General features: G+C 41.6%; 2 protein-coding genes across 9 annotated transcripts in view; one reads left to right on the forward strand and one right to left on the reverse strand.

Annotated features, from left to right (window-relative positions):
• SERGEF (secretion regulating guanine nucleotide exchange factor) overlaps nucleotides 1–20,244 on the forward strand; it is a 141,807-nt gene that overhangs the window by 113,864 nt on the left and 7,699 nt on the right. The window contains exons 11-12 of one of the 7 annotated variants that reach the window (XR_009114561.1): nucleotides 14,438–15,159; nucleotides 16,437–16,486. The exons of 2 other annotated variants lie outside the window; for them this stretch is intronic. Coding sequence is in view for 1 of the 5 variants with exons in the window: in XM_058025765.1 (XP_057881748.1) it covers nucleotides 14,096–14,103 (8 nt within the window). In the remaining 4 variants the exon portion in view is untranslated. Of the gene's footprint in view, nucleotides 1–14,095; nucleotides 14,140–14,437; nucleotides 15,160–16,436; nucleotides 16,487–20,244 lie in introns of those variants that run through there. 4 more of the 7 variants (XR_009114563.1, XM_058025765.1, XR_009114562.1 and 1 more) reach the window with 4 other exon arrangements.
• The window catches only part of KCNC1 (potassium voltage-gated channel subfamily C member 1), a 123,047-nt gene continuing 119,737 nt past the window's right edge, over nucleotides 16,935–20,244 (reverse strand). For both annotated transcript variants that reach the window (XM_058025762.1, XM_058025759.1), the window contains one exon: nucleotides 16,935–19,019. In XM_058025762.1, coding sequence (XP_057881745.1) covers nucleotides 18,838–19,019 — 182 coding nt within the window. In that variant the 3' untranslated portion in view covers nucleotides 16,935–18,837. The remainder of the gene's footprint in view (nucleotides 19,020–20,244) is intronic.

Below are 20,244 nucleotides of genomic sequence, written 5' to 3' on the forward strand. Positions count from 1 at the left end.
AAATGAAAAATCAAGACCCATAATAAATATAGCGGTTAAAGATTGGCCAACTGGAAGTTTCTGTATTTTAGATCCAAAATATACATTAGCTGTCGGAGAAATGGTAAGACAGATGGATGTTTAGTGTATGGGATTTTTTTCTGGAGTTCTTGATTTAGCAGATGTACAGATGAAGTCTGTAAGATAATAGTGCTGAGCCAAGGCAAAGTTGCTGAGTACAGTGCTTTTTTTTTTTTTTTTAAACTTATGACTCATGGGTGAATCTAAACTAGAACTATGTTTAATACTAATATGAAATTCAAATGATGGCTTTCATGGCAGACACTGGAAGTACATCTTTGGATAATCTTAAACCAGGGTCTTCTTTCCTCCTGAATGTGGTCTTCAAACCCATTGTAAAATTTTGCAGTGAAGAAAACTTTAAAAGAAACAAAATTGATGCCCTGGACCATATTTTCAGCATGCTTGTACACAATCAAGCCACCTCATGCCCAATTCCCACCAGTTCTCCAGTATTCAGTGCCAGTTAAGACTGTTAAGCTTGCATTTCCAAACCCCCTCAGCATGTTCTTGTTTTTCCACTGGGCAAAAGCCTCCCTGCTCAGGTGCTGTGCAAACACTTCACCTCTCTGCACTGCCCTGTCCCCTGCAGTGCCATCGTGCTCTGGGGACAGTGGCTGCACCAGAGTGGCCCTGTTTGCCCAGCCCTGTGCCCAGCTGCCCCTGGAGCTCTCCTGGCTGAGCACAGGCAATGCTGCTCTGTCTGGTGCTCAGCTGTGCTCCTTATGGGTATCTCTGATGCTGCTGTGGGCTCCTTCTCTGCAGGAAAGGGACTAGGGGAAGCTCATCCCAGCAGCTCAGCTAAAGCCAGGCCAGGAGTGAAAACCCAGCTGCTCTGCAGCTTTTTTGGCATGGTCCGTTCACCTAAAACTTGATGGGCTTCTTAGGTAATCCTGATGCATTCTAGAATGTGCCGTGCAGGCTCCACCGGTGCCTTTGAGCAGGAGGTGAGGTCTGTAATGTTAGAAGAGCCCTGCCAGTGCAGTCAGCATAATGGCTTTATTGGAGTCATTCAGGTGCCTGAGCTGCTTCCAAGCAGGTATAGGCAGACTTCAAGGACAAGATAAGAGCATGTCCTGAGCCCTTGCAATCAGTCACTTGAGATGGTAACTACTAAACAGCAAGTTAGGGAGTTTTGGTTGTTTATTATTATGTTTGTTGGGGTTGTTGTGGAGGTTTTGGGGTTTTTTTGTTTGTTTTTTTTTGCAGCAAAAGGCTGCAACTCCTCCTCCTTTCCACCACTCCCGGAGTCCTGTGAGAAGAGTTTGGAGGTATGGATGCCTGCCTGCAGTCCCTGCAAAAGGCAGCAGTGGATAGCTCCAGCTGGGAGCACCTCGGGCTGTGTTTGTGCCTGATGGCTTTGGCATTAGCAGGGAGCAGGGGCCGTGCAAAGTGCCACAGTTTGCTGCACACTGAGGGCTGCTTCTGAGGCAGGGAGGTATAAAGGGAGGAGAGAGCTTTCCATGAAGATGCTTCCTCGGGCTAAACAAATGCTATCCTGTGTACTTCCCAGCTGAGGCTTAAAATAGAGATAATAAATTGATACATGTTGTGTTTTGTTTTTGAGCTGGTCTTCAGTCTCCAGATTGGCTTTTAAGTATCTTGTTGCTATGGAGAAAGAACAACTCTCTCTATGCAGTGGGTAAGGAGAGCAGCACTCCTCACGGCGTGGTGCTGTGCTGCCTCTTCATCCTGCAGCGTTTTTTCCCGAGGAAATACTGCTGTTACTGGTGTGCTGCTGTTTGATCTTGTCTGTTCTTGTGATTGATTTCCTCCCCCCTTTTCCTTGTGCCCTTTATGAATGCGCTTTCACCATCTCTTGATTTTTATCTCCTCTGCCTTTTTTCTCAACGAGTGCTCCCTTCAGTTCCAAATGAAAATTAGACAGTTTGCAAAGACTTATCCTCTCTCTCCCAGACACTTTCTTTTCTGTATTTGTGGTCAGTGGGAGATACCAGATTTGTGCTGGGCACAGGAAAATACTTTGCTACTGATACATCTGTTTCTCTTCCTTCATTATTTTTTTTGGAAGTGAAAATGAGCCAGCACTCTGGCTCTACACACACAGCAGAGACAAAGCGTGTTTATGGAGGTTGCAGCAGCATTATGCATCTGCTGCCGATTCCTTAGAGCAGCAGAGTGTGTCTCAACAGGCAGGCATGTCAGGAGCTGGACATGTCTGGTGTTGGTGTCGCTCTGCTCCGTGTTGTTTCGCTCACCTTGGGCTGGGTGCCCAGGCAGTGCAGGCTGCAATGCAGTTTGCTCACAGGTCATCTCCCCGTTGATGAGATGATGTCTGTGCTGGGGGGAGCGAGGAGGAAGGCCAGGCCCAGGTGGTGGCAGGGAATACAAATGCACAGCCCCATGTACCCCCCTTGTCCTTGGGATGTCAGGGGAAGGAGCAGCTTGTTCAGCCCTGCTGTGTCAGAGCCCTGGAGCTGCACATTTGGGTGCATTTCTGAGGCTGTATCACTGAAAGCTTTTGTTTTTATTGCTTCTCCTCCCCTGCTGCTAACTGGGGAACCAGTTAGGAAAATAAGAATGGTATTTTAATTGGAAATACTCAAATGAGTAGGGAAAACTTGGAATGAGCCAGAGGAAATGCTGTGAAAGCAAATTCACCTCCTTTGCTGGTGGTTGCTTGATATCTAGGGACTGTTCCAGTTATTTTGAAAGGGCTCAGCTCCCAGTGGGACTCTGAAGTGAACAGGCCGCTTTTTCAAGGCCATCTGCTGAGCTTCTGGGTGCTGCTCATTTCTGGAGACCTCTGTAAAAATCTTGTTGTCTACTTGTTTCATCAATGAGAATGCCATGTGCATACCAGATTGACCCAATTTTTTCCCTTTAATTTGCTATATTAAATTGAATCTGTCTCCATTTTCTGAATTATCTCTGATCCCCTGCAGTGTGAAGGAAGGCTGCTCATCTCCTGCTGCTTCTCTGAGCTGATATTACACTGTTGAATTGCTTCTTGCTCACAGCCAGTCCTGTGTGTGTCTCTCCAGCCAGGGAGGTCTGAGTGTGTTGCTGTTCTGCCCCTAATCCTGCAGTGTCCATGGTTGTCTGCCTATCCTGCGGTGGCCTCATCTCCTTTGGGTCTGGCAGTCTGATGATGCTGCTTTGTGCAGCCCAGAAAGCAGTTCCAGGAGCAAGGCTGGATTTACCTCAGGGGAGTGCAGCCATGTGTGGAGGGCAGGGCAGTGCTCCAGGCAGTGACAGATCTCGTGTCAAAAGGAGAAACATGACACAATTCCTCTGGTGGGCTCCACCTGCCCTGAGCCCCTTGGCAACCCAGCCCTTGTGTCAGTGTGAAGTGCAGTGGCTTTCTTGCTGTATTAACAAGGAAGTGGGTTCTCAATCACTAATTATCAGCAGTCATTGTTCAATGTACCGAACAACAGGGTGTTGAGAACATAGGGCATTACAGTGTCTGGTATTCCCATCAGGGGCCCTTTTGGTACTACCAAAAGAGAAATACTGTTAGTATTTCAGTACTGTTAGTACTGCTCTGAGGTGACCTTTAGGTCACAGCAGGTTGGCACTGCTTGAAGTGTTTGCTATCATGGTCATCTTGGGAGCTGAGAGCTCAGTGATCCAAGTGTGAAACTTGGCAGAACAATCTCGGAGGCTTTTCCAGGATTCTCTGCTTGTGTCTCCATGCCGACACTTCTGTTGCTGGGCTATTTTTTTTGGGAAACGAGCTTCTTGTTACTGAAACAATTATATTCAGTGATACCTCCATGAGCAAAGTGCTCTACCACGCTCCCTTGGTGAGGCTGGAAAGGGAGAAGGGAAGAAGGGCACTTCACAATTCAGCTTTCAAATAGTAGTTGCTAGAAAACGAACTGTGTGCCTAGAAAAAAATTCATTCTATGTTTATGAGCAGATTTAAGTGTTTCAGAACCAGACTTAGAAAAAAATGTATATGTATACATAGCATTAAAATAATTGAATAATTGGTGTATTTCTGTAAAAACAGAAATCTACTTATCTGCTGAAGGGAATTACGGAATGCAAATGCTACATCATCATCATCTCTGCTGGCAAGATCAACCCAAGCATGAAGCTGGAGGTTGTCAAGATATCTTGTTCCTGGGATACAAATTGACACAATAAGATGAAGCCTAAAATCTCACAAATAACACAGATGTGAAGAATTTCTGGTTTCTTTTAAGGCAAATAAGATGTTGTACCAAGGAGTAATGGTTTGATATGTCCATATTTTGATTTAAACCTATACTTAGATGTTTTGGGTATGTGTGTATATATGTAGGAGTGAACAGGTTATCTCTTTTGAGCTTGTGCCTTTTCCTGTTGGAGATGACAGAAATTTTTCTGACTGTATTCTGCATGTTACAGTCCCAAGTCCTTCACTGGGAGTACACATTATGGTCCTGTAGTGATAGGTTGGACAAGAAGACTTTTTTTTCTCTCAGTACCAGGGCTTAAGCAATGTGTTCTTGAAGGGCTCAGTCTATTAAGACCTTGGAAATGGATGAGATATCAAGGCCAGAGCTTCCCCACTCTCATGTGCTTAGGGCAGTTAAGCCATGGAAAGCAAACTGCATCCTACCACATGGCAGAGTTTGGATTGCTCCTCTGTAGGAGCCCAGGAGACAATCCTTTCAGCATTTCAAAATGCTTCCCTGGTCCTCTAACTCACCTAACCATTAGGCACTTCACTGAATGAAGGACAAATAGCTTATTTTGACAAGCACTGTAACCTTTGTTTCAGTGGGTTTTTTTTTATCCTCTCAACATGTCTTGCAATAAGAGATGTTTGCAGACTTGCAAGTTTGTAAAATTGCAGATATTTAGGAAACCTATACAATGCGAGCTGCAGCAGTTTCATCATCAGTGCGAAGCCTGTAGCTGGGAGAAGGAAGAGGAGGAAAAGACCTTGAAGGACTATCATTTAGAGCTTCTGTGCTGGTACATTTTGAGGCCATAACCTGATGGCTCAGCAGCCAGCAAGGCTCAGTCCCTCACTCTGTGGTCTCTGTGTCAGCAGGGTGTTTAATATGACAGTGCTTTTTGTGATAGGAGCTGCTGACTTCTGGGACTACCAGACAGATGGTGACTACGTGAGAACACGTGTAAGTGGCTGACACTGTAGATCTTGTTTTCCCCAGTTGTCGTGCTGCTCAGGATGCAGTATTTAGGGCTAGAATCAGCATAAAGGGTCCTCTCATCAAGAAAAAAAGGAAAAATAACCGCTCCCAACCCAAATGAAACCCAAACACATTGAGGCCTCATGGTTCTGATGCCCTGAGCTATAGGGAGCTTGTGAAATCTCCTAGTCTGACAGGTCTGCCAAATTTTAGAGAAGGCAAAAATAACACTGCAGAGTAAATTTCCGGTGAGGAGTCAAGAAGTATGGTATTATTGCAAAATTCAAGCAGTAAATAAATGTGGATCTGTGTAAAAAGAGGACTTTGGAAGCAAAGGAACCCAGGGGCCCAATGTATATAAATAAAGCAATTTGCTATTTCTTACATCTCCCAGTAAGGACAAAGGAAATGACAGTATAGTCTTTCCTCATGAGTGTATGAAAGCTGTACTGTGGTGCTGGATTCCTCTTTGGCAATCTTTTCTTACCCAAGTGGCTGAAATCTGTCAAATTCCAATGGACAGAAACAGAACCTGATTTCAGAGTGTGTAGTTGACCTTTTTCTGAGATGGATCTCAGAAACGTCAGCCTTCTGACGTTTGTTCTTATATCAGCATATCTGCAGCTTGTGGAAGTTTAAATATTAAAGCATAATGTCTGAATCATAGCAACCCTTCAGTGTCCAATGAGAAAGCCAATCTGTCATATTCACATGGTACGTTTTACTCCATCTGCAGAAAGTAGCTGTATGTGTGCTTTTTAAAGTAAAGAAAAAAAGAGCTGAAAATCTAACCCTTTTTGAAAATTACACTATTTTGGAGCTGGCTAGTGCATAGGATTTTTTGCAGAGTAACATTGAGTTTCTCAGCAAGAATGAGGATTTTTGTCTGGAGAGAAGTGTGAGTGGAGGAAAAGCAAGATCCCACAAGTTTGGAAAAATGGGAAATTTGGTTGAGATGAGCAAACCTTAAGCTGCCTCAGAGTACCCAATTGCATCCAGCTGTCTCTCTGGGTACTGTGCCTGGTGCAAAGTCTAAGATAGCAGTGCAGAAATTTCAAGGCATGGGAGTAGTTGTAGTAGTAGGCACTCAAGCAGAGAGGTTAAGCAGACGATCTCCAGAGGTTCGGACTAAATTGTTCCATGTCCTGAAGCTGTTCTTGCCTGGGATCCATCAAAGTTCTGAACAGTTAGTTGGGTTTAAAATACAGACATGGAAAAGAGGAAAGTGGTGAGGCCACATTGGCTTTCAGGCAATAAAAGTGACATAAATTAGCTCAAGTGTCACAACTAAAAGGAAGTTTCATGAGGACGGGAGGCTGGGGGCACTGTACTCCAAATGTCACTATGTCATTCTCACTTTCCCATAGGCTGTTTGTCTCCAAAATTTTGGAGAGACAGATGCCTGGGTGGAAGGACATTTGGAAATAGTTTGGTAGCCAGTGGAGATGCCCAGGCAGCAGCTAAACCCTTAAAAAGTAACAGGAATGGAGTACTGTCATATTGACCTTCTGAGCCAAGGGGAACTGCTGTACTGCTGAGATCCTGCTTTTTATTGCTGAAGGGGTAAATGAATGTACTTATTTAGCAAAATACTCAGAAATTTGGTTGTATATTGCACTGCTGATGAAACTGGATAATGGTTTTGTTCAGGTTATTTTTGCATGGTTGGAGAAGGGACAATGTGCGTGTACTTTGTGCGAGCCTTTCCAAGACAGCGTGTCACTGTCCTGACCTGCTGTCCTTGGTTGTCTCCTAAGAGAAGGTGGTTAAATAATGCTGGAGTTGTGTGACAGGAGTTTGGTAATGTGAGTAAATATCATCTGTTTAGCTGTAAGCAAATAAATCTTTTAAAATATCACAGTGGATACCTTAGGGGAAGAAGAAATATAGCTACTGCGTAATGCTTACACAGTGGGATCCTGGTTTGGGGGAGGGCTGTGCCTGCAGTTATTATGTTTTCATGTTAATTACAAAGCCAGGAAAAGGAAATGGGAGTGTTATTGGAGGAAATCAGTGTATTTCAAGTTTAGTTTAAAAATAACTAACACCTTAAAAATCTTGTACAGTTGATCAGGAGATTAGTGTCAGGGTTTTTTTAGAACACTTGAATCCTGAGTATAACAGTGGATACAGACAGCCATATTCTTGACAGTGCTGGTGTGTTCTGGGAGCAGAGTGTGGAAAATCACCCCTACTTGATATCTCTGAAGCTGAAACCAGATAAGTCTGGCCTCTTTAAAGGACATATTGTTCCTGCTGTCACTCATATCTCTTCTGACATTGGTACTTCCAATATTCTGATTCAAGATCTCAGTGCAGTAAAGATTTATGGTTGGTAGGTCTGAGAGTTGGTTTTCTTCCTGAATGACTTGTCTGAATGAACCACTGGAGTCCTACCAGGAATGCTGAAACAGAGGAATATTGTATACATGAATGGAAATTAATTAAAATTTTAAGATAATAATTTATAATGTATGACTCTTGTCATGGTTTCAGCTGGGATAGTGAATTTTCTTCCAGTAGCTGGTGAAGTGCTGTGTTTTGGATTTCAGATGAGAAAAATGTTGATAACACACTGAGGATTTAGTTCTTTTGAGTAGGCTGGGAGAGGGGGCATAAGGAGCTGGGAGGGGCCATGGCCAGGGACAGCCAGCCCAAACTGCTCACAAGGATATTTCATACCATATGGCATCACTCTCAGCAAAAATTTGGGAGGGGAGCTGCTGCTGCTTAGGGGACTGGCTGGGCATCAGCTGGGGGGTGGTGAGCACTTGTATTGTGCATCACTTGTTTTTGTGTATTCTTCTTTTATTATTATTATTCTTTCCTCCTTTTTTGTCCTATCAAGCTGTCTTTATCTCATGACACAAGTTTTCAGTGCTCTTTCCCATCCCACTGGGGGGCAGTGAGGGAATGCCTGCCAAGTTAAACCACAACTACATTAGAGAAAAAAATGCACCTGTTTGTTCACAGTATGGATTTCTTGTCTTTTCAGCTTTGCTTTGCTGTTTTGTGATCCAGAATAGAGAGCTTGTTAACTGTTTATTACCATACTGGTAGTCTTAACATTGTCCTTAGTTATTTGTAAAGAATGATTTAATAGAGTAATAGTAGCATTAACCAAGTCTTGCTTATTGATTTCCCAGTATAATAACAAATAAGTGTACTGACATAGTTAACTGTACAGATAATTAGTGGCTGCATGTTTGGAGCCAGATGCTCTGCTATGATAATAGTGAAATAAGTGGAGATTTGCCAGCAAATAACTTGGCCTGTTTTCTGTTTGGCTGTCTGGAAATGCATTTTTACTTTGTAAGCTCCAATGTTTTGAAAGATCTGTCTGCAGGTATGTCATGGTTAGATGGAAGCTATAATTTCTAGGAAGCAGCAGATGTTTAGTGTGTCTGGTGAGTGACAACACTGGCACTGGGCTAATTGTCACATTCTTAATGGACATATCCCTGGTCAATGGTCTTAAGCCAGTAATAATCAAAGACCTGATTTATTGAGTTGATGTGGTTGCTTTTTTTGAAGGAGGAGGAGGTAGGGCATATCGATTAATAAATTAAAAAGCAGCTTCCTACATGCACAGGATTTTAATTTGGGAAGCTGGTATCTATTGCTGTGTGGAATAACCATTTTAAGTAGCTGAACTAGAAAAGTGCATGCTAACATTGTTTGTGAATAAATTAATTCTTAATGTTGTAGAGCATAGCTGGATGCAGGGAACATTAAAAGAGCTTGACAGTATGTAAACCAAGATCCTGGTGTCCAACAGGAGGTAAAATTCACTTTATTCTAATAATTGATTAAAATTTTATTAGCAGACTTTAAGATACTGGTGGGGCAGCTCTTCAGGGATGAGCAACCTAAACATGTGCCTTCCTGTTTCCATAGCAACACATCATTTTCATCCTTTCCAGGCTGCCAGGATTGCATTGTGTACTGCAAGAGTATTAGATTCAGTAGAGCTATATTAACAGCTCAGTATTTTCCCTAAACCTTGCTATTAAATGTTTTCATTTTGGATGATGATTAAAATAAAAAAAGTAGTTGTGATTATTGTGCTTTTTTGAGAGAAATAAATTGTGGCAGCAGAGCAGGAAATGAGACCTGGCAGCTGGGGTAAAGTGTTTTGGTCCCATTCCTTGACTGCAAAACTGGCAATTCCTGTGACCATGCAAATCCACTTTGTCAATAACATCAGGGTTTTTGCAGGTCTAGCTCTCAGTCTGGTGGTAATTGTTAAAATCTTTGGAAGTGTTTTGGATTCATATTGTTGAAGCTGTTGGAGAGAACTGAAGCAATGTAGTAAAGGTTAAGGCTATAAATGTTGGCCATTGGCAAGGATCAATTTTCCAGCACGGTGGATCATGGCCTTGGAAGCACATTTAGAGGTGGCATTTTCAAGCTCGACGTAAGTGATTTGGTAACTTTCCAGGATATTTGAGGCAATTTCAGACTGCAGCATATTCATATTTTGCTGTGAGCTTAAAACTGTTCTGTTGGATTTGGAATGTCAAACTTGTCTATCAAGTCACAGAACTCTTAAGACTGGGACAAAGGATCTCAGTATCATTTTCACACAGTTCTCAACTGATGTGAGCAGAGGAAAAACCTTTAAAATGCATATCCTTTGGATAGAGAAATACCTTTTAGAAAGATGTGTCTTTTGTCTTGTCTGTCAGAGATGAATAATTCAGTATATCCCTATGCAAATGTTTGTTACTCTGTGAAAAAATGCGTGCACCTTATTCTTCTCTTCATTTATGTAGTGTCAGTTTCCCAGTGATGAATCTTTGTCAAATACAGCAATGTGCTATAGTGTTTTCTGAGCTGATTGCAAGTGTATCTTCTGTTTTGGCATTGTGGAGGCTTAAATCACTGTTGAAACTGCGAATTTTAAAATGCTATTTTAATGTTACCACTATACAGTAAAAGAAGCAAATTGCCACGAGGAAGTATTTAAGCAATGCATGGAGATGCAGATCACCACAATATTTTCCTTTGGCCTTTAGGATGTTTAATTTTCTGTTTCTCTAATTGTATAAATTTTTCCACGGGGTGTTGCAAGGCATGTCAATAAAAATTGAGAGCTTTCACGGTAGTTGTCGCCATAGTTACACAGTGCGGCTCTTAGCCTCCTGCACAGAAAGTAAACCTCCTGCAATCCCCTAAAATCCTTTATTGGCAGAGAAAGATTGAAAGAGACGCTCCTGGTGAGCAGGTACCAAGCAGATTCTCTGTTGCACTGATACATTTGCAGCTAATGCTGTCTTCATGCAGAGGTCTGCAGAAATGTTGCATGGATGAGGACAGAAGGGAGAGCAAACAAAAGACATATTTTCAGGGGGAAGGAGGTGCTGGACACAGAAAGAGGAAGGTAAGAAATAAGTGCCAAAATGAATTAAACAGCATCTCAGTTCATAGATGATGTTTCCATAAAAAAAGGAGGAAGATGCCTTTTACAGCCCTGTGAGCTGTACCCTCCACAGAGGCAGAAGTGTCACGCTCTCAGGATGCTGCTCTTCTCCTCACTCTGGAATTCCGTGCTTCACTTAATCCTCAGGGTCTGTGCAGCACAAGTGTGGAAATCAACGCTGACTCCTAGCAATAGCTTTTTGTCTCAACAGATCCCATATGCATTCAGGAGCCCTCAAATGGCTTTTAGCATGGCTTCTCTGTGCTTAACTAGTTCTGCTTTCACTGTGTATTATTTTCTTTCCTCTGTCCTGAATGGCCATTAATTTAAGGATGTTGTATGAATTACTCCTGTAAATAGTGAACTTCTAAAATGTTCCCTGGGATAGTCGGATATCCCTGGACTATAGATGGGGAAAAAAAGCACTGAGGAGCATTTTGCAAGGAAATCATTCCTTAAAAGCAGGCCTATATAAGTCACCCTTGCCTTAATGATTCCTTCCTTAAGTTCTTTTCATAACTGAATGAAGTAATATGGGTTTATTTCATGTCAGTCACCATGTGAGAAAGGATAATTAAGTGCATAATGTCTTATGTTAAATTTGACTGTTCATGTTTTCAAGTGTATTTTAAACACAGGTGAACCAAACAACACCTTCACTTTGGGGTTTTATTTTCACTTCTTTTCTTAAGTTCCAGATTTACAGAGCACCGTGAATCTAAACCCATGGATGATTAAATACAATAGAGATTTTTAGAGCTTTTTCATTATTTATTTTCATTACAGAACATCTGTGGGCTCAAGGTGAGAGGAGACCATGCAGTAGACCCTTGGCCTGAAGAGATAACAACCTAAAGTAGCTACAATGAGGTGGGGAAATGTAGAAAGAGCAGAGTCAGTGAGTAGCCTTTAGCCAGTAATGCTGCACTCAGAGGTTAAGTCCCCTGCTGTCTGCTCCTTCTTGTGATGGTTTCTGCCATTTGTCAGAGGGAAGGTCTGACCAGATCCTTTCAGAGCTCAGGAGGGAGGATTATAGTTCTGCTTTGTGCAGGGCAATTCTTCCTCTGTAATGAGAAAGTTTGGAGTCACACGGCTAAAAGGAGCAAAGCGTCAGTAATGGAAACAGCTGGAAATGAAGGAATTAGTCGTGACTCAGGGTTTTGCTTTCAGTTGCACTCAAACTTTTTTCCTCATGGCTTCTTTTTTCATTTCAAGGATAAGAAATTGGTCCCCTTTGCCTTTCCCATCAAGGCTTGCCTTTGCTTCTTAAATCCTGTTAAGACCTTTGCTGATTACCAGTTGGAGAAGCAGCTTTGAACCCATCCATGTAGCCAGGCTGAAGGAGAACTGGTTACCTAATCACATTGCCAGCTAAGCAGTTTTTGCACCTCCTGGGACTTGGGTTGAGCCAGTGCACACTGACATGAGGCTGAACTTGAATTACATTGCCTTGTGGATTGAAAGTTGTGGTCAGTATCATGTTAGTCAAATGAAACTTTCAAAAATAGAATTATGCTTTGGGCTGAATACAATGTTGTCATTGTTTAATTGTCCCCTGGAGAGCCAAGAAAATTTCTCAGTAGCAAAAGCATCCAAAAAGCATCTCTTGCAGAGAAAGCAAGAAATATTTCTGCCTGAGAGAGCTTTGGGAGCTTTTTAAAACAAGTAAAAAAACCCCAACCAAGCCAAAAAACCCACAACACCTAATTAAAAAAAAAAGAATTGAATTCAATAAAGCGCTGTGGGAACTGTTGACTAATTAATTAGAAAGACTTCCTAAGAAATTTCTGAAAAAGATAACCTTTCATGCTGGAAAGTAAACAATTCCATGAGCAACCTTTCAGCAAGACATGCTGGCTAGGAGAGAAGGTGTTGAAAATCAGAGCAACCAAGAATATTTCAACACAGTAATTTAAAGTGTTTGAAGCAATAGCTACTACTTAAATAAGAATAATTCCCATTTCTTAAGAAATTACTCCAATGTAATGTGTTTCCTCCATAATAATAGGCATTCTCATGCAGAAATTGGTAACAATCCATCAGGTAGCTGAAAAAGCTTGGGAAGTCCCTTTGGTATATATTTGAATGAGCTAAAGATACCAAAGATGCAGTAAAAATAGGAGGGCACAGCTTGGTGCTGAAGGGGCTCCTAATGCAGAGCTCACCATCTTGCTATAGAAGGTTTTGTTAGGTTGACAACATTTAGAGTTTTCTGTGCATAGATGACATTTTGGACAGGTTACATAAGTATGTTCAAAATTGTTTAAAGATTTGAAATGTCAGTGGGTTTCTGATTTTGCCTGGGAAGCATCTAATTTTTCAGAAAGTTTAGTGTCTCCTGGCAGCAAGTTTGTAGAGCAGGTTGGGCTGGGCATCTGGGGCAAGGTCTGCTTGCTTTGACTTGAAACTCTGCCTGAGCTAGTCAGCTATCTGTAGGCAGTGGAGAGGAAGAGATGGGTAAAAGCATGCTGGTTTTGACTTCAGATATTTGCTTTGGGTGACATGAACTCCACTCTAAAACAGCCTGTTTGTCACTGGAGTGTGAGATGATTTAGATTCCTCTGTGAAGGATGTCTGTGTGCATGCACAGGTACATACACCATGGATGTTTTGGGCTTAGGCAAGATTAATCCCACTTGTAGAAACTCAGGTACTCCAAAACACCAGTGAACATCTGCAGAGGGATGTGTGCAGAGACAGAGATCATGTTGTGCTACAAATGACCGAAATCACGTTGTTGCTGTCTATGCAGGGTCTGAAAGCATGAAATCTGTTTAGCAAACATCCCTAGTTATACGTAGACTACATGTCTGTATGTGTACATAGAAATATTTTGCAAACACAAATATTAAGTGTAGTATTGCCACTCATATTCTAATCCTTTTTAATATCTGGTTTTGGACCAAAAAAAGACACATGGTTAGCTATGGTCATCTTGAAATTATTTGACCTGGATGGTTCTTGTATCCTTTGTAGTATTTTAAAGTATTTTTTTATTTTTGACCTTTCTGTGTCAGTAATTATTACAGAGAGCTTTAAAATGCTGATAGTGCCTCCTCCCTCTCCCCCCAAGAAAAAAAAATTAAAAGAAATGAAAAGGCTCTAAATCAGAGAATCCAAGCATTTTTAAATCTTTAGATTAATTTGGAACATGAATCACTTCTGCTAGGTTGATTGAACGCTTAAAATTCTTGCTTCATCTGTTCTTGAATAGATTTAAGAAACTTCCATCTATTGGGTCTCACTGAGATGGAGTTCATTTTCCAGAATCATGAGAATTGCATTTTGGTTCACCCATGAACAGAACTACAGTTCTATTAGTAAGTGAGCCTGTAAAGTAAGGATCTCTTAGCTGTACTGTACAAGGAATATTTTCATGATTGGCGTTCAGCAGGCCATAAGTTATTACGAAAAGAGAAAAAAACATTTCAAAGTGATTTAAGAAAACATCTCAATATTGTCTGGCTTTGTTGTTTTCATATTTGGTTGTTCTGTTTTCCAGCAGTGTAAAGAATAAATTCAGCTTCTCTCATATTCCTGTTGCAGGTTTGTGAGAACTACTTTGTAGTGTTCATTTGTTTGGATGTTATATACACAGTCCTGTGGACATGCAAGCATGTCATCTGTTGCTTTTCTTGCTGCGTACTGAAGCTTACTGTTTTACTAGAAGTTTGAGCTTGATTGGATTTTTGTCTTTTACACTATTTTCTCAGTATTATTATCTATTGCTTTAAAGGTTATCATGCTATTGCTTGTTCTCTGTGAGTAATGATAAATATTTGTTATAGGGCCAAATGTGGCTTTAAAATCTACCTAATCCTTTTCTGCCTCCCTTTCTTTCTAGGCTGCTTTCTATATCTGCTCCTGCTGTGTAATTAGTCTAGTGCCAAATATAAAATGGAAGAAACTGGCTTTCTGCATGGACCCAGGAAAGAGCAGTTAGGCTAATGTATGGAGACCTCACATTTCCAATGCTGCTGTTTCCTCCAAGTGAGGAGAGCAAAGCTCCTGAATTTTTAATTTGGTCAAATATTATTTCAGAGATTGAAGTATTTGTTTTGTTTATCTTTTTTCTTTTGAAGAATACTTTGTTATTCCATGTCTCTGGTAGATATAATCCTTCCAAAATGGTGTCAGATATTTCTGTCTTCAGTGCAGCTAGTTTCTTCTTCTCCCTGAGGTTATGCAGAGGATCAGATGGGAAAGTGCTGAGCGGCATCTCAGGGACCCAGCTTGCCTTGTCCATTCTGGTCTCCAACCTTCTGGAGCTGGCATGGTGCCTCTGAATCCCTCTGCCCATCAGCTGTTCTCCCTGTTGTGGTGCCAAAGACAGATTTTACTTTCCAGCCTTGGATCCTTGCACCTGATGCGTGAATGCTGTTTTCTGTACAGCTAATTTGCCAGCGCCCAAAAAATGTAGCAGAGCAGAAACTTTCAGCAAACATCTCACAGCATTGGTTGCAGGAATTTTTCATCTCAGGACACTGTTTTGTGCTCGTCTTTCTTCCAAGGACTGACTTGATATATTCTCTCTGCTTAAGGAACTACTCCCACTTCAGAATTTAGGTGAGTCTTCTACTGATGGAGGCACAGTGGTGAGGTGTCCCCAAAATGTACCTTGAACATTATGTGTAAGGGATATTTTTTGCCTTTCCTAATCAGAACAACTGAAATGGTGTCACTTCCCACCCAGTGGCATCCCAAATTGTGCCAATGTTTTTCTCCTTGCCTTGTGCACTTCTAGGGAAGATTAGGTAAGAAGGATGTGAAGGGTGAATGTGTGGATATCTGACCCACAGAGGAGGGTGAAAGTAGAAATATGAAGAAGCTGGGCTACAGCAAGGTTATTTTCTGACTACCTGGCCTGAATATGTAAAAAATGCACACCCATAATCTGCTCTGGGCCACTCAGGGTTGGGATCTGTTTAGCCCTGGGTGTTGCTTGAAATGGTCGTATTTTGCCAGCTTGGTTTTGAAATTTAAGCTTTGTTTTCTCCATCAAGAATTATGGGTTTGTAATTAAATAGTTCAGTGAATAAAAGTAATAGAGAATAGGGTAAAATTGGTCCATGCAGATAAAAAAAGATAAGAGTTTGCAAGCTATGCTTTACATGTTGCCCAGAATCTCTGTTCTGCACCAGAAGTGATGTCAAAAGCTGTTTCCATCTAAGCAAACTCGCCTTTGGTTTTAACACGTATTGATGGCAGACTCTTCTTTTGCTTAATATCAACAAGCAATTCCCCCAGACCTCACTCAATAGTCATGTATGATTTTGAAATGATGATTGGAGAAGCAGATCCAATCCTGCCTTATAGGCACTTTCCTTTTGAGGCTGTCTGCTTTGATTCTCTTCCTGACCATTTTTAATTCTTAATGGTATAGTACTTGTTTTTAATTATAGCTGGCTATAGAGTTCTCCCACTTTTTATTTCATAGCCAGTTTTGACCATTTGCTTACTTTTCCCAGAACTCTTAGTGAAATATGACACTAAGTGAACTCTTGCTTTAAAAATACATTTAAAAGAATAGAGTTGTTATTCCTATGGTCCTGGTCTCCCTAGCTATTGCTTACCTGTGGAGAAAATTCATGCATCCCATCTGGTACACATTATTTGGCTCATTACTTTGTGTAAGTTTCTCAACATGGTGATATGACTGAAGTTCCTGATCTTTTCCTAGCCCTTAAGAAATAGGAAGAGCCGGACCACTTGGTGCTGCTTGGCAGAAATCAGACTAATGGCTTAGCCATGTGGATGAGACTGAGGGTGCAGTTTGTGGTGTTAATACTTTTCAGTTTGTATGAGGTTTAGTTGTGGTGATTTTTTGAATTGTTTTTCTTCAGTATTGCCATTGGAAATGAGCACCAGCTCAGCCATGCACAGCCAACCTTGGGTAAGAGCATTGTGTTTCATCAGCTCTTCTGAGAAAGCATGGCTTGCCTTTGGTGCACACACTTGATGTAAACCTCTCTATGGTTTGTGTTTGATGTCTGAATCATGGGAATTTTTTTTCTGTTTTTTTTTTTTTTTATTGCTTGGTTTCATCTTTTGTCATAGCTCTGTCAGCTGTCTGTTTTCTTCTTTGAAATGGGTCCTGTTAGTTCACAGAACAATATTGTATGAGGCAGAGGGCAACAGTGGCTGCAAATGGCATCAGTGTGAATGTGAGAATGTTACCACTTTTGACTCCTTTTCTAGGTGCTCAAATGATCCAACCCTTGTTGTGTCTGAGCAGGTCTAGAGTTACCCCATTCAAACTCCCACACAGTGGCGAGTGTAAGAGTCCCTGTAACAATAGGCACAGACTCAGACAGACAGACAAGACAAGGCACATGACCCACAGGAGTTTTATTAGACCTGCGCTTGCACTACAGTACAGTGCAAGCAGGCACAGTTGAACCAGGTACAAGTGGGTTAACTCAAGTACAACAGTTGCAGCACAGAGGAAACTTGCAATCCACAAATCCTGCCCAGAAAGGAGGGTTAGTTCACCCTGAACTCTCTCTGACTACAGCTATGCTACAGCTTTTATCGAGCTATGTATTTTAAAGCTCTCACAGTGCAGTATTACAGTGCTGTCACTGTTACAACTGCACTGTGACACTTGCAGGGGTGCCACCATCTGAGCCATTGTGACACACCAAGATCACAACTTGAAACTTTGCAAAATAAGGCATCCTAATATCAGCACTACTGAGCTGCAGCTACTTTTGTTCTGTGCCGATGTTTGCGTAGCAGTGAGAAAATCTACCAATTCAATCAGAAACTCAGCAACTCAGACACCACTTGTTTCCTTGTTTTCTCTCTTTGCATTTCTAACACTAGCTTATGACTGCTGGAATTGATCTCAGATTACTTGTTAAGCATGGTGGGGGGAAAAAACCCTCACTTGTTTAATATCAACAAGCAGTTTTTTTAGACTTCACTCAACAGTAATGCACATTCATATCGTGTGTCTTGAAATTTGACCAAAATGCAGCCTTGCAAATTGCTAAGGGACAATGAAAGGGAGAAGTTCAAACTAAAGCCCATTTAAACACAAAGCTATTTTACATAAGATGTCCATGTGGAAGGTTTACACATTTCAAGTCTTGGTTCTGAGTTGGAGAATTGTGTTCTGCAGAAAAGGATACCTTCAGAGATAAATCCCAGAACACTCACTTTTGTTCAGTGCAAACAGCCCTTCAGAGGGAAGAGAATAGCAGTCAGAAGAGAGGAAACTGTAGGTAAATGTAACCATATGGACTATCTCTTCAGTTTTTGTTATATAATAAGTATTTTCTATAAGTTGCCAAGGACTGACAGTCATCTATAGCCTGGTCTGTGTGGTTGCCTTAAAGTTCATGCTTATAAATAGACCAGTGTTCTACAAAGGGTCGCTGTATGAAATATGTTAAGCACCAAAGCTTTTCCAAAATATCCTTTTCCACCCTAGCTGTTCTTCCTTGATGAGAGAATTCCTGAGAGCCCAGTGGGGTCTCTTGTTTTAGACTTCAGCCAGCAAAGTAGGAAGAAGCACCATTTCACCTGCATGCGCCTGCTCATCCTGCTGACTGTCATTTCTCCTGCTCTTTGATTTGCTTAGTGCTGTGAAAGCTACATGTAGGTCGGGAATGCAATTTGAGGGGATTCTCAGATTCTTGCTTCTGTGTTCATCTATGACTTTTCCTAGGCCTGTGCTGAAGATGCCCTTCCGTTCTAGGTCTTGGAGGTAACGTTGTAGGTCAGATGAATCACAGCTGTCCCCTCCTTTTCTTTATGTCATCACTTAGGTCAGTTTGAAGTGTGTGCAAATTTGAAGTGGTAATGCTTTACTGCCCAGAATGCATGGGCACAAATGGCCCTGGCACCACGTGGTCCCATGGGACACTTGGATAACTCACGCTCTTCTACATGAGCTCTGACATTCTGCCTTGCGTGAGGGACCTCTTACTAAGCACTGGGTGTAAGTTATTTTCTGCATGTTCTGTTTCACATAGTACAGAGGGTCATGAAACTGCAGTCTCTGGCTCTGTGGTGAGACTGTGATTGTCTAGTTCTCGTCATACAAAGTTTAAGCATTGTGACACATTGAATGCCTGTCACTGTGAGAGGCAGGGATGTAAGTTCTGAATGAATATCGCTCTCTGCCATGTCTGATATCCTGATGGAACAGACACTAGTGCCACGGTCAGAGCTTCAGGACAAATCTCTCCATTAATTAATTTCTGTCAGGTGTTTGTCCTGTACTTAAGTGACCAAAATTCAAAGATTTTCTTGTCTTCTACAGGTGTAGAAAAAAGCATCTTTAATGCTTAATCCTCTCTGCACTGCAGCTGCTTCGTGTATGATATAATCCTCATGTATTGTCAGTGGACCAGTAACGTTCAGTCTTGCACAAAGTCGTGAGCCCAGGTTTTGTTCTGTGTTGAATTGGAGATGCTTTCCTGTTGGGAAGGAATTGACAAGTTTGAGTAAAACCAAAACAAAAACCTTGTGCAGCACCTGTGAGCTTTAGGCATAGTTAATACCATTCATGTTTCCCCATGGGAACAGAAATGTGAGCAGATAATCCTTGCAGTAGATTTCTGTCCTTGCTACCTACACAGAGCAAAGCAACCATCTCCATCCTACAGGGCTTCAGTTTCACCACAAAACTGCACGGGTACATCTGCCCAAGAAATCTGTAGTTGCAAGTCTGTTGTTTTTAAAATCCTAGGATATAATTTTGCAAATTTCTTCCTTTTTTTTTGGTTCAAAATGACTGCGCATAGCTGAGAAGGAAAAAATAAATTCTATCATAAACTAGACTGAGTGGTAACCTAAACTGTTTATTTGATGTAATGTGGAGTGATTCTTTCAAATAGATACATATTAATTTGTGCAGTGAGCCATTCAGCTCCTGCTTTGAAGTGCCCTGCGAGAACAGAACAAAATTTCTATTGTCATTGTAATTTGGCAAGATAGCACTTCCTCTAGGGGTGGGCTCAGTTATTTGCCTGATGCTAAAAACAGTGCACAGGAAAATGCACAGCAGGCTTGCATGGATCTGCTACAGCTTTTTTTGCTAAGTGACATCTTACTGTGTTTTTCCCCACTTCTCTGCATTGCTGGATGTGGGGCTCCTTCTCCACAGACAGTTCACAGGCTGCAGCAGATGGGCTACATTTCCCTTGGAAATTATCATAGACGTGATTCCTTTCCCTTCCCATTTTGTAACTCCTGGCTACTTATATGCTGTGGAAATGAAACAGGAAAGATTAGATGTGCTCTGTACTGCTCTTGTGTTTGCTGTTTGTGGGGTAGACACTGCCATCGAAGTACAAACTAGAAGTTAGACTTTCCCAAGTTAAATTTAAGTGCAAAGGAGATGTGTAGCCTCATTGCTGCATTTTGCAGTACTGCACATGCCTAAGCTCCCACTAGGCATATTGTCTTCTCAATTTGATTTTCTGACTCTCTTCAGTAGGTGGTTATGGATTGTAATTGGATATTCTGACAGCTGGCCTTGAGGCCGTGACCCAGTTTGAAGTCCCTGCTGTATTGCACAAGATACAAACGTAGCCAGAGAGAAGGTCCTATAACAAACCAGGGCTTCTGCTGGGAAAAAATAATAGTTCACATAACATATTAGTTTAGAGATGTCCACACAGTGCAGGCTTTGTGCATTTG

Source organism: Melospiza georgiana, chromosome 6, assembly GCF_028018845.1.
Source record: "Melospiza georgiana isolate bMelGeo1 chromosome 6, bMelGeo1.pri, whole genome shotgun sequence".
In the NCBI taxonomy this organism is placed as follows: Eukaryota; Metazoa; Chordata; class Aves; order Passeriformes; family Passerellidae; genus Melospiza; species Melospiza georgiana.